General features: G+C 40.8%; 1 protein-coding gene across 1 annotated transcript in view; it reads left to right on the top strand.

The window, feature by feature from the left end:
• Positions 1 to 13,370, top strand: part of LOC126252074 (cholinesterase-like) — a 92,878-nt gene that overhangs the window by 47,650 nt on the left and 31,858 nt on the right. Inside the window, exons 6-7 of the mRNA XM_049952926.1 lie at positions 8,635 to 8,785; positions 10,308 to 10,489. Of these exons, the coding sequence (XP_049808883.1) occupies positions 8,635 to 8,785; positions 10,308 to 10,489 (333 nt within the window). The remainder of the gene's footprint in view (positions 1 to 8,634; positions 8,786 to 10,307; positions 10,490 to 13,370) is intronic.

The raw sequence follows: 13,370 nt of genomic DNA, 5'->3' as shown, positions 1-13,370 counted from the left end.
TCAACATTTTATGATGAGACGTGGTCGTCCAATGCTATATGGCCTACTCGTTATTTTACCATCCTTCAACCACTTTCTGTACGTGCTCACGACAGAAGTATGCCAACAGGCGCCTAGGTACACAGTTCCAGAGATTCTCGTTTCCAGCCGCGGCATCACAACAACGTTCCCCTAGCCAAAACGCTTATATCCGTGGATATCCGCATCAGGGCTGCTCATCTGTCTCTCTTCCGCTCAAATTCTTTGCTTACTGCGTCACGTGTCAGCAATACCACCAGGAGGCATTCAAACTCAAGGTGGGCAGTCGTGATAATGTTTTGGCTCATCAGATTCTGAAGATGGCTACTGCAAGCGGAAACAGGTAATTCCATTCAAAAAAATTCGCGATCAAGATAGTGAAATACAAATTATTCGTTACAATTTGTCTATCTGTTCAGAGTGGGCCCAGAATCTTTAGTAGCGGGGTGAGAATGGTGGGATGGGCATATAATGTGGAGGAAAGGGGAAGTGTCTAGTTAGTTGTAGTAGTAGTAGTGGTGGTTTTATTCATCTATAGACAAATCTTAATAGAATGCTAGACATGTCGTACTATTACAAGTAGAGAAGAATAAAAATAACGTAATTCATATTTACTGTCATTTATATACTTACTGGTCTAGTTTGACAAGGAAGGGACAGATAGTCGGCCATCTCCTTGTAGAGGGAACTATCCCAGCATTTGAGCCACATAATATAGGGGTCACGAGAAAAATTTAGGAAGAATGAAATTAATGGAATGTTCCTTTCCGAGAAATGCCACCCAAACTGGAAGTGCTGCGTCAGTGGTGCAACGATACTGGTGACAGGGGTCGCGTAAGCATTCACAAACCCATAGACGAGGTTCTGGACGTCCACACAACACAGACGCCTGTCAGAATCGTCATATTGTAAGATCGCCAGTGGCAGATCATACAGCTACCACAGCACAGATAAGGGACTTGTGAATCCAGACATGTCAACAGGAATTGCTGCAAACCGGTTATTAGCATTGGGACTATAGCCACGCACATCTCTACCCCGTCTTCCATTGATGCCACAGCATCGGCGTGCACGGCTTGATTGCTGCCCTCAGAGCATCACTTGGAAGATGAAATAGCGCGTCGAAGTCCTCAGCGATTAAAGAAGATTCAACCTGTACCAATGTGATGTTCGTTTGCGCACACGGCATAGACCTGGCAAGCGCTGTCTTGTAGTCACACTGGCCCCATCACAGGCTTTGTGGTCTGGGGTGCGACAAGCTACATCTCTCGTTCCCGTTTGGTGTTTCAGGAAGGGACGCTAGTCAGCTCTCGATACGTGCATAATGTTGTTAGACCCGTGGTTTTGCCGTTCTTGCAACAGGAAGGTGATGTATTGTTCCAAAAGGATAATCCTCACCCACACATTACCCGTGAAGTTCGTCGTGATCTGCACAGACATGCAGCAACTTCCTTGACCAGTACCATCTGAGGACTTGTCTGCAATGGAGCACGTTTGGGATGTGATCAGATGAGATACGACTCCTGTGACTCGTCAACCGACAACTCTCACAGAACTACGTGAACAGGTTTAGAAAGTGTGGCATAACGTATCCCAGGACAGCATTCACCATATGTACAATCCACTAGATGTCGGAGTCAGCGCCGGCATTGCCAGCTGAGGAGCCTACAGCTCGTACTGATATGGTTGGATATATGGTACCTCAGAATCGCTCGTGCTATTGATCTGTAAATGTAATCATTTCGTGTACATATGCACTGTTGCAAGATGACATACTTTGAGATGAGTTTAACTCTGCTCTTTATATCCCATCTACTAGGTTTGATCGGAACCAGCTATTAGCTATAACGCTTGTTCCTAATGTTTCCAGATTATTTAGTATCATTATATAGTCAACATTGTCAAAGCTTTTTACAGGTCTAAAAATATGCATATCAGATACTCATATTTGACAACAACATCAAGTACCACTTTTGTGAAATCTGCTATGACTGATTAAGCACTTCCACCAATGTGGAAATAAGACTGTGATTCTCTCATAAGGTTGTATTTGTCTCTCTTTCATAATTTATTCTGTAACTTTTGAGAATGGAGACAACAAGGAAATGTGCAGGTAGTTTTCCGTATATACCCAGCAGCACCTTTGTTTGGCTGAGGTACAACTCCTGCCGGTTTTATATATTCTGAAAGTTTCCCTCATCTGAATGATTTACTTACCGTACTATATATGTTAATATTTCGGCAGGCACACCTAATGTCACATGAGCAGGAGCGCATTGTAAAATTTACAGCATGGTGATTTCAGAGTAATAGGAAGTCTGGATCAATAGCTCACGGTTAAGACATGGATAAGGCATAAAAATCGCTGCTGTTTTACTACTTGCAAACACTGCTCCCTCCGGAGAGTTAACTTTTAGGCAGGTAAACCTAATGTTGTTGCTTAAGCAGGTGCGCTTTGTAAAATTTAAAATATGGATATTTTTAAGTAGAAGCAGGCCTTCGCTGAATAAACTATTAAATATATTCTATAAAAAAGTTATTTATAAAATGAATAAGCATACTTAGCTTTTTATTACACTTATCTCTGACCCTGTGAACAAAGTTAGCAACTGTCGCATACTCAGGCGCTTGTTGCACCATTCACATCATTGAACACCTCGTTGCTTACCATTCAGAAAACTGGCTGAGAAAGCTAGAGAAAGAAAGTGGAGCCGTTTCAACAAATATCGTCGAATAAGCGTCAACCATGGAGTACGTTTCAACGGTGGTGCAATAGCTGAAAGTTAAGGCATTGATAAGGCATAAAACCGCTGGTGTTATACGTTTTACAACAGCTCACCCTCTGGAGGGTTACGCTATCTTATGTGGTCTGTAGGCATTGTTTCAGGACACATTTGGTACGTCATCTCAGGTTATTGGCCTCATATTTATTGGGTTTTCTAAAGTCTTACATATTATGTGCAATGTGTTTGGTTGTTGTTGTTGTGGTCTTCAGTCCTGAGACTGGTTTGATGCAGCTCTCCATGCTACTCTATCCTGTGCAAGCTTCTTCGTCTCCCACTACCTACTGCAGCCTACATCCTTCTGCATCTGCTTAGTGTATTCATCTCTTGGTCTCCCTCTTCGATTTTTACCCTCCACACTGCCCTCCAATACTAAATTGGTGATTCCTCAATGTCTCAGAACATGTCCTACCAACCGATCCCATCTTCTAGTCAAGTTGTGCACCAAGCTCCTCTTCTCCCCAATTCTATTCAATACCTCCTCATGTGTTTGGTAGTAACATTGAAAGGGGTCTGTATCAGTCACCTTGCATGAATGTATTATTTGTAGTGATTAACTTGGTCGAACGTTGTCCAGCATCTACCGTTTGCTTCTGGTTTGACCAAGCCTGGGTTGAAGAATAGAGCGGGGAACCAACTTTACAAACAATTTTCTTTTACCTGCTATGAATATCCCATGCTACCCATTGACCGTAACCTAATCAGTTACCTCCGTGATATATAAATGTGTAGTTAATTCAGGGTCCATGTGCGGTCACATAATCTGTATAGCTTTCTCCGCTCTCAGTGCAGTAGTGTGGGAATATCCTTTGAATTTTTAGCTTTGTCCCACTCTTTTTAGAAGTTCGCCTTGCAATTAGTCAGCCAGACCAGTGATCGAACTGCAAAATTTTCCACCGAACTCCTGCTCGAATTTTTGTTCGGTAATCTGGTGGAAGGCTGAGTAATAGGCTCTGGCATTTTTAGGATCCACTCTATGGTACGTAGTGTTTGTCAGCGTGGGGTCATTTTCCATTGTAATTGTAAGGGGGCCACCCCCACCCAGAAAAGTTGCCCCAGATCACAGCTCTGGAAAGTTTTAGAAAATTTTGGTTATGGCTAAGTTGCTGTTGGGGGATGTGATGAGGAAAATGTGCTGGTCCTCAGCACCCTTAGGATAAGGCGTATTTGCTGGGAATTTTCTCTTGTAATGTACGTAATCCATGCAGTAATTAAATTCAATTTTACGCGTTACTAAATTTTTAGATTTTGAGCTTAGGTTTGACAGCACACTCTCGCAGTTCATTGGAATTATTAGCGAATTTATCTTCTAGTGTCTTCCTTCCAGAACTGTTTGCATTGGTTGGGTTTTGAATGCGTTCACAAGAGATATCATGTTCCATCTTTTTGACCGCACAGCCGTTTGCTGACTTTGAATTTGTTAAGAGATGAACCTTTTTCGTTAATTAACTATAATATTAAGCTGCTTTTTCATTGTTAAATGACTGATAAACCTTAAGAGAAAATACGTCGAAATATCCTATTTCATGGAGTACGGTACGCTACTTTTCTCGCCTACGACTTCTCTGGCCGGGTGTCGGGCGCTTGTGTTGTCATCATCATTTCATCATGATCATCATCATTCGTGACAATGGCTAAATTGGATTATGTACAAATTGTACATTTAAAAATGGGGACTTTGTATGGGAGCTGATGACGGCGCAGTTGAGCGCTCTACATACCAAATATCATCGCCTACGTCCTATTCACTGGTCCTCTCCACCTCCTCTGTTTAATGAGAACAACATACCTGCATGGAAAATGTCTTTTTAATTTAACAGTGAATCTGATTCACTGATCAGTCATAATGAAGTCATTTAGTCGGATACCGTTGAGGGTTTAGGGAAATCATTGCGTCAAAGCGTCGAATGTCATTATATTCTCTTACCAACTTCAGGTAACATTGAAATTACAAGCAGAGAGGCAATACCAGTTCTTGATAATAGATTAGATATAATCTCGATTCTGAACTTCAGCGCTATTTCTAATACTACATGCCTAATGGATTTGATTGAGCTATGTGGCCTCCTATCAAGAACTGGTATTGCCTTTCTGCTGGTGCACACTCCGCTGCAGAGTAAAACTTTCATTCTAGATGAATGGAACTTTTACTCTGCAGCTTAGAGTGCACAGATATGAAACTTCCATGAAGATTAAAACTGTGTGCCAGACCCAGACTCGAACTCGTAGCCATTGCTTTCCACAGGCATGTGCTTTACCAACGAGGCTACCCAAGCACGACTTTATGAATCTGCCAGGACGTTTCATATCGGCGTACATTCCGCCGTAGAGTGAAAATTTAATTCTGGAAACATCCCCCTAGTCTGTGGTTAAGCCATGTCTTCGCAATATCATTTTGTCCAGGAGCGCTAGTATTGCATGTTTCACAGGAGAATATCTGTGGAGATCAGAAGGTAGGAACGAAATACTGGCAGAAGTAAAGCAATGAGGACGGATCGTGAGTCATTTTCGGGTAGCTCAGTTGGTAGAACACTTGTCTGCGAAAGGCAAAGGTCTCGAGTTCGAGACTTGTATGGGAACACGATTTTAATCTGCCAGGATATCAGTGCACACTTCGCTGCAGAGTGATGGTTTCATTCTGGAAACACCCAGTGGGCTGTGGCTAAGCCATGTCTCTGTAATATCCTTTCTTGCAGGAGTGTTAGTGTTGCAGGACAACTGTGGAGTTTGGAAGGTAGGAGACGAGGTACTCGCGGAATTAGAGCTGTGAGGACGGAAAGTGAGTCGTCCTTCGGTAGCTCAGTCGATAGAGCCATTGGTCACGAAAGGCAAAGATCCCGAGTTACATTCTCAATACGGCACACAGTTTTAACCTGTCAGGAATTTTGAAGGCGCAGTCTTAGAACGACGGGCACCTCATGACTTCACTTTACTTAACGCTTAGTAACAGAACGCTGGGCATCTCATAACTTCACTTTATTTAGCGCACAACAGTTTACTAGTAAAATATTGTTTCTGGCAGAATGTTTGTTACAATTTCTCTGCAATACTTGAAAAATGTTCGTTCACATAATTTGTTAGATGGTGTGGATCATTTATTGCTGGATGCCCCTCCACTATCAGTATGTTATTAAGTCTTCCTTTGTTTCTCTCTGTTTCTTTTTTAATGGATTCCCATATTTATTTTGTCATGAAATGATGTTTCTTCAGCAATCAGCACCTTCCTATAAAACGTTTTGTATATATGACAAATATCTGAGAACTGTGGCTCATGATGACACTTTTTCAAGCGATATATTCAAGGGTTTGGGATGCTTTCTTAAAACCTGATCTATTATTCATTTATTCTTGTGAGACATTGATACTGATGTGGGTATTTATGTCTTATTATTTCAGTTTAAATAATACTAAGAATTTAGATAACTTCCTATTTACAATGGTTTCTCTGTATAATTTATTCAAACTCTTGTTTGTCAGTTCCCCTAAAAAATTTTCTATTTTGTTTAGTGACTTTCTTCATACCGAATTTGAATGTTACAATTTGGTAGAAAAGTTCTGATATGTCAACATCTTTTACAGGTACGCTACACTTTTTCTTATCCATATATGTGGTGAGTATGATGATGTTTGTTTTGTGGGGCGCTCAACTGCCCGGCTATCAGCGCCTGTACAAAGTCCCAATCTTTAAGCAGTCCAATCTCGCCACATTCACGAATGAGGATGAAATGGCGAGTACAACACAAACAGCCAGTTCCCGGGCACAGAAACTCTCCAGTCCTGCAGGCAATCGAACAAGGTACCCCGTGATCCACAGGTAGCAACACTATCCACTAGAGCACGTGCTGCAGACTTCATGTTTGTGACTGCATGGTCGATTACTGATGCAGCCATTGTAGTAACTCTCGCTGCGCTATTGACAAACAACTACGATTTTCGAGTTTATGTCTCTGGACAAAATTATATTAACTTCTTCAATTGAGGCTTTTTCTAGATCATTTGTTGATTTATTGCAAAAAGTATCCACGTTACCACTGGGTATCGATACACATGACGAATAATTAATATCTTGGTGGTATCAAGTAATATGAATTCCATAACCGATATTTCTAAGTGTATGTCTTAACTTTCTAGACCAGGGCTCACTGACAAACTACTGTGCAGTTAAAACACTAAAGCTCAGTTTCATATTGCTGTATTTAACTTTCGATGGTTTGCATGTTTTTATGAAGGATTATTAAGTCAGTAAACTATCCCATGTTACTTTTTCCAATCCTTTCTTTTTCTTTACGACATCTGATACGTGTGACAATTGATTTTTTAGAATCTATCCAAAGTGGGTATTTCAGGATTTTTTAGATTTCTGGAGATTTAGGGGGGCAGGGACCTGTTGCTAGAATTAATCCTAATGAAGACCTGCTTCTCCTACCCATAACAGTAGGTACTTTGCAATGTGTAGCCTGAGGCTCACACCCCTCTACAGTACTTTCTACAGTCAGTTCTAGAAATCTTCCCTAGCCAGTCCCGTTCAGGTGTAGTCCATGCTTAGTAAAAATCCTTCTACAGATAATAGTACTGCTAGTACAAAAAGATGAGCAAAGCCGTATCGGAAAACGAACTTTAGAAATTTCGTGTAGTGACTAATATCCTGGGTACACTAAATGCGAGTCATTATGCATTAGATGTTCTGGCTGTCTTATACGATACTAATTTGATATGTTGTGTGGTGGGGCAGAATTCGAGTTAAGCTCATGTTTTTTTCTTTTTTTATTTTTTATAAAGAACAGCGTTTTAAGATACGTGAAGCTCCTTGGTTGACCCGAAAATAGCTTATAACGACAAATGTACATTAGTTAGACATTCGCTGTTTAGTTTATGACTTGATGGACGGATCAGAAATTCATATGAGGTAAGAAGATTACAAGATTCTAGATTCATACTGGACGGTACACTTCACAGTCCAAATCTGCACTTCATAATTCAGTTTCAAGTTTTTGTGCCTTTCATACCCGTAGACGTCTTCGAAAAAATTCTGCAATATAAAAATTTTCAGTAAAAACAACAACTCCTCAGCTATACAGGTATCTAATGTATGCAACTTAGTCCGTTATTAAGAAACTCTTAAACGTCACCAAAAAATAAATTGTGGTTCGTTACTTTAAACAACACATAAAGTCACAGAGAAAGGAACACATTTGTGTTTCTGATTGTTTGTGCTGTACATTGTAGGGCATGGTTATAATATACGTTGAAGCTTTAAGTTACATTCTCAAACAACAATAACCCAGTGTGATGTAATTTCTTGAGTCAGAACACTTATTAACAAATAGAGCTAACCTACGACAAGTCCGTTTCCTTGGCTTCTTAAACATAATTGGATATCTATGCCTGACAGCTCACAGTGTGTCCTGACATCTGCTACCGTGTAGTACTTATTTTCCTTGACCTACTTATACTCAGTGGAACAATGACATGAAGTTGTTCCAAGACAGCAGGGAAAACCAAATGCAACCGTATACGCATATGTTATCTAGTAACCTGATGGAGAAAAACTTTACCCAGCGTCCAGATTCCTTGAATTTCCGATATAATTAAATGTCATAAACACTCTCTCCCATCCAACAAGCGCATTCGCACTAGTGATTGTTTGTGCATGACAAAACTGTCTTAGTAACACGTAAGTAATGATAAGTAACATTTGCTGCTAAGCAGAGCATTGACACTTTTATCTCTTAAATTTATTCAATGCCAATAGGTAACTGGCACTTGTCATGGTGTCCAACAAAAGTTTCTCTAAGATGTTACATGAGAACTACAATTTGGTTTGCGGTTTTAGGAGAAGAAGCACATTATAAGCGTTCTCTGGGCGCCAAACATCGAGCCTGACATGGAAGGTGCTTTCCTCTCTGACTCCCCTATCCAGATGCTCATCGACGGCCGTTTCAGCAAGGTGCCCGTCATGACAGGCACTACTTCTGCGGAGTCCGGTACGTATTCTGTGCATGATTTATCTTAACAGCTTTAGCTGACAAAGCATCTGTTGCCCTACCGGTGCTTTATTGATCAGTGTTGGAGGAGTAGTAACTCACGTAGGAAATGTAGTCTGGAAATGCAATACGTAATTTTTATACTATCAGACAAGAAAAATCTACCGGGTCTTAAATAACTTTTGAGGTGCCTCAGCATCATTCCAGGTATTATGGGACTTATAGCAAAAGTTATCGGCCTAGTACATTAATGCTTACAAACATACTACTTCTAAATAAACAGCGGATTATAATACAGTTGTCACCAACGAAATCTTCCCTTCAGTAATCCAGGATGATCGATGTAATCTATTTAATAATCTTCGCTAAGTAATTAGCGTCCCCTAAAAGTTTCCCTCTGAAATTGGGCGATTATTCCTAAAAGCTACTTAAATAGACAATGCACCTGACAGCAAGGGGCTCAAAATACAGGGTGAGTCACCTAACGTTACCGCTGGATATATTTCGTAAACCACATCAAATACTGACGAATCGATTCCACAGACCGGACGTGAGGAGAGGGGCTAGTGTAATTGGTTAATACAAACCATAAAGAAATGCGTGGAAGTATGTTTTTTAACAAAAACCTACGTTTTTTTAAATGGAACCTCGATAGTTTTGTTAGCACATCTGAACATATAAACAAATACATAATCAGTGCCGTTTGTTGCATTGTAAAATGTTAATTACATCCGGAGATATTGTAACCTAAAGTTGACGCTTGAGTACCACTCCTCCGATGTTAGATCGTGTGTATCGGAGAGCACCGAATTACGTAGGGATCCTAAGGGAACGGTGATGGACCTTAGGTACAGAAGAGACTGGAACAGCACATTACGTCCACATGCTAACACCTTTTTATTGGTCTTTTTCACTGACGCACATGTACATTACCATGAGGGGTGAGGTACACATACACACGTGGTTTCCGTTTTCAATTACGGAGTGGAATAGAGTGTGTCCCGACATGTCAGGCCAATAAATGTTCAATGTGGTGGCCATCATTTGCTGCACACAATTGCAATCTCTGGCGTAATGAATGTCGTACACGCCGCAGTACATCTGGTGTAATGTCGCCGCAGGCTGCCACAATACGTTGTTTCATATCCTCTGGGGCCAGCCCGTTCTCCTGATCTTACACCTCTGGACTTGTTTCTGTGGGGTAAGTTAAAGGAGAATGTGTACCGTGATGTGCGTACAACCCAAAACGATTAAAAAGTTTCAAAAGGTAATTTAAAGAACATAATTTCTTGCATATTTTTAGTACCATATCCCAGTGTCAAACTTAGTAAATAGCAAATATTGAAGTTTTTAATTTGATTCTCATAAATAATTACTTTATAAAAATATAGCTTCAAGATTCTGTGATAGAGAATGCGATTCATTTGCTTTAACTTTGGAATATATCTAATAGGCTGTGCTATCCTACACACCACCCATTGCAGTTTTTCGTTCTAGCTCATTGTTGATTGTTCTGTCACAGGATCTGGCGTACTTGAAAACTCGGAGCTCATCACCAATCTGAACGAAGACTTTGCAGGTGTGGTGGGTCCCAGTCTGCACCTGCCTACTGTGGAACAGCAGACGGAAGCCGCCTACGAGTTGAAGGACTTCTACTTCGGAAACGACAACATTTCAGCCGATAATCCTGACCCTCTGGTTTATGTGAGTCGGTTATTGCTAACACAGCTTTCTAGTTATTGTAGTTATCTATTAAATGTCAGTTACCGCTCATTGTGATGTAAGACTAGACTTCTGGGAATACAGCTGCTGCAGCATGATAGATGTGTTTTCAGTCAGATTGTCAAGGGAAGGCCACGTAATCAAGGAGAGTTTCATCATACACTTACAGAAAGCCAAAACGTTGTCGACAAGCAAAACCTCAATGAAACCAAACTGAACTGAAGCACTCCAATACGAAAATCACCCAGTGAAATGAAACGCAATATTCCTACTACGATGAGTCGAACAACCATATGACGTTTTCATCTCAACCATATGATGTTTTCGTCTCACGTAAGGGCAGCAAACGTATCAGAATCATCTATACAGTCACTCACTGAGATGGATAATGACGCAGCTAAGGTCATAGAACACGTCCAAGAAGCTACGTAGGTTAACAAAGGAAGTTGTTTCCTCTATAGCAGACGGTGGGAAACCTCGCTGGAACATTGATCGTACCGAGATATTACAATGAGGTATGTTCTCTAAGAACGCTTACTGACATGATGTGTACGTGTGTGTAAACCAGAGTCGCTAACGACAGTCTACTGTAGAATTATGGAACGAATTTTATGTTGCTGCGTTACGATCTTCTAGAAAATCGATTGTTTTTCTGTACGGATATATCTGGATTCCAGAAACAACCATCTTGCGAAACTGTGCTCGCTGTTTTTGTCGGTGACATCTAAAAGGCAATCAACAACGATAGTCAGGTAGACACCTTTACGTTTGGAAGATATTGCATGCGATTACGCTCTGCCTTAGTGAATAAAATACTATCTGACGGAACACCTGAGTAGCTTAGTAACCGCTTACAGAAATTTCTGCCATACGGTAGTAAACACGTTGTTCTTAAAGGGGCAAAATCGTCAGGTCCAAAAGTAACATCAGTCGTAGCATAAGGGAGTGTTATGTGGACCTTAATTTTCACTTCATATATATTTATATACACATATATTTCATTTGAGAGACATTGTATTTTCGTGAGAGTGTGCAGGGAGGATATTGTTGTATAGAGGAGGGTTGCAAAGCTAGTGCTTATAGGACTGCAGAAGGTAACAGTTAATGCTAAATAAATGAAATTTATTACACGTAGTTTTTCGATTATGCACTGAGAGGCCAAAAGTGAAAGAGCGAAATGTGACAGACCTTTTTCGCGGCGTAGTGCTTCATCTCGACGTGCCATGCGCTCAAGAAGTATTTGTAAGTCACATGCAGATACTTTGAGCCATGCTGCTTCTTTAGCCCTCCATAGTTGCGGATGTGTTTCCGGTGCAAGATTTTGTACATCAACTGACCACTCGAATCTGTCGCATAAAAGTTCGATGAGATTCATGTTGGCCCATCTGGGTAGCCAAATCATTCGTTCGAATTTTCCAGAATATTCTTCAAGCCAATATCGTACAACTGCAGCCTGGTGACATTTCCTTCGTTGTTTGGGAAGATGAAGTCCATGAATACATGCAGGTGGTCTTCAAGTAGAGCCAAACATAACGATTTCCAGTCAATGAAGGGTTCAACTGGACCAGAGTGCAATTAGCAATTTTCGAAAGGGAGGTAAGAAGGAAATGACAAGTATTTTGGACAGGTCAGGAAAACTGCTGGTGAATCCTGTGGATGCCTTGGGCAGATGGAATACTTTGAAGAGTTGCTCAATGTAGGTGAAAATACGATCAGTAATGTGTCAGATTTCGAGGTAGAATGGGATAGGAATGATGATGGAAATATGATCACATTTGAGGAAGTGGAGAAAATGGTCAATAGATTGCAGTGCAATAAAGCAGCTGGGGTGGATGAAATTAAGTCGGAACTCATCAAAGTCAGTGGAATGTCAGGTCTTAAATGGCTACACAGGTTAATTGAAATGGCCTGGGAGTCGGGACAGGTTCCATCAGACTGGACAAAAGCAGTAATCACACCAATCTTTAAACATGGAAACAGAAAAGATTGTAACAACTACAGAGGTATCTCTTTAATCAGTGTTGTGGGTAAAATCTTCTCAGGTATTGTTGAAAGGAAAGTGCGAGTATTAGTTGAAGACCAATTGGATGAAAATCAGTGTGGGTTTAGGTCTCTTAGAGGTTGTCTGGACCAGATCTTTAGCTTACGGCAAATAATGGAGAAGTGTTACGAGTGAAACAGGGAATTGTATCTATGTTTTATAGATCTAGAAAAGGCATATGACCGGGTTCCTAGAGGGAAGTTATTGTCCGTTCTACGAGATTATGGAATAGGAGGCAAACTTTGCAAGCAATTAAAGGTCTTTACATGGATAGTCAGGCAGCAGTTACAGTTGACGGTAAATTGAGTTAATGGTTCAGAGTAGTTTCAGGCGTAAGACAAGGCTGCAACCTGTCTCCACTGCTGTTCATATTATTTATGGATCATATGTTTAAAACAATAAACTGGCTGGCTGAGATAAAGATATATGAACACAAAATAAGCAGTCTCGCATATGCAGATGACTTAGTTGTGATGGCAGATTCGATTGAATGTTTGCAAAGTAATATTTAAGAGCTAGATCAGAAATGTAAGGACTATGGTATGAAGATTAACATCTCCAAAACGAAAGTAATGGCAGTGGGAAAGAGATATAAACGGATTGAGTGCCAAATAGGAGGAACAAAGTTGGAACAGGTGGACGGTTTCAAGTACTTAGGATGCATATTCTCACAGGAGGCAACATAGTGAAAGAACTGGAAGCGATGTGTAGCAAAGCTAATGCAGTGAGCGCCCAGCTGCGATCCACTCTCTTCTGCAAGAAGGAAGTCAGTACCAAGACTAAGTTATCTGCGCACCGTTCAATCTTTCGACCAACTTTGTT

The sequence above is a fragment of the Schistocerca nitens genome, chromosome 4 (assembly GCF_023898315.1).
Source record: "Schistocerca nitens isolate TAMUIC-IGC-003100 chromosome 4, iqSchNite1.1, whole genome shotgun sequence".
Classification (NCBI taxonomy): Eukaryota; Metazoa; Arthropoda; class Insecta; order Orthoptera; family Acrididae; genus Schistocerca; species Schistocerca nitens.
Note: the sequence above shows the minus strand (reverse complement) of the source record. Positions and strands in the feature narration are given on the sequence as shown.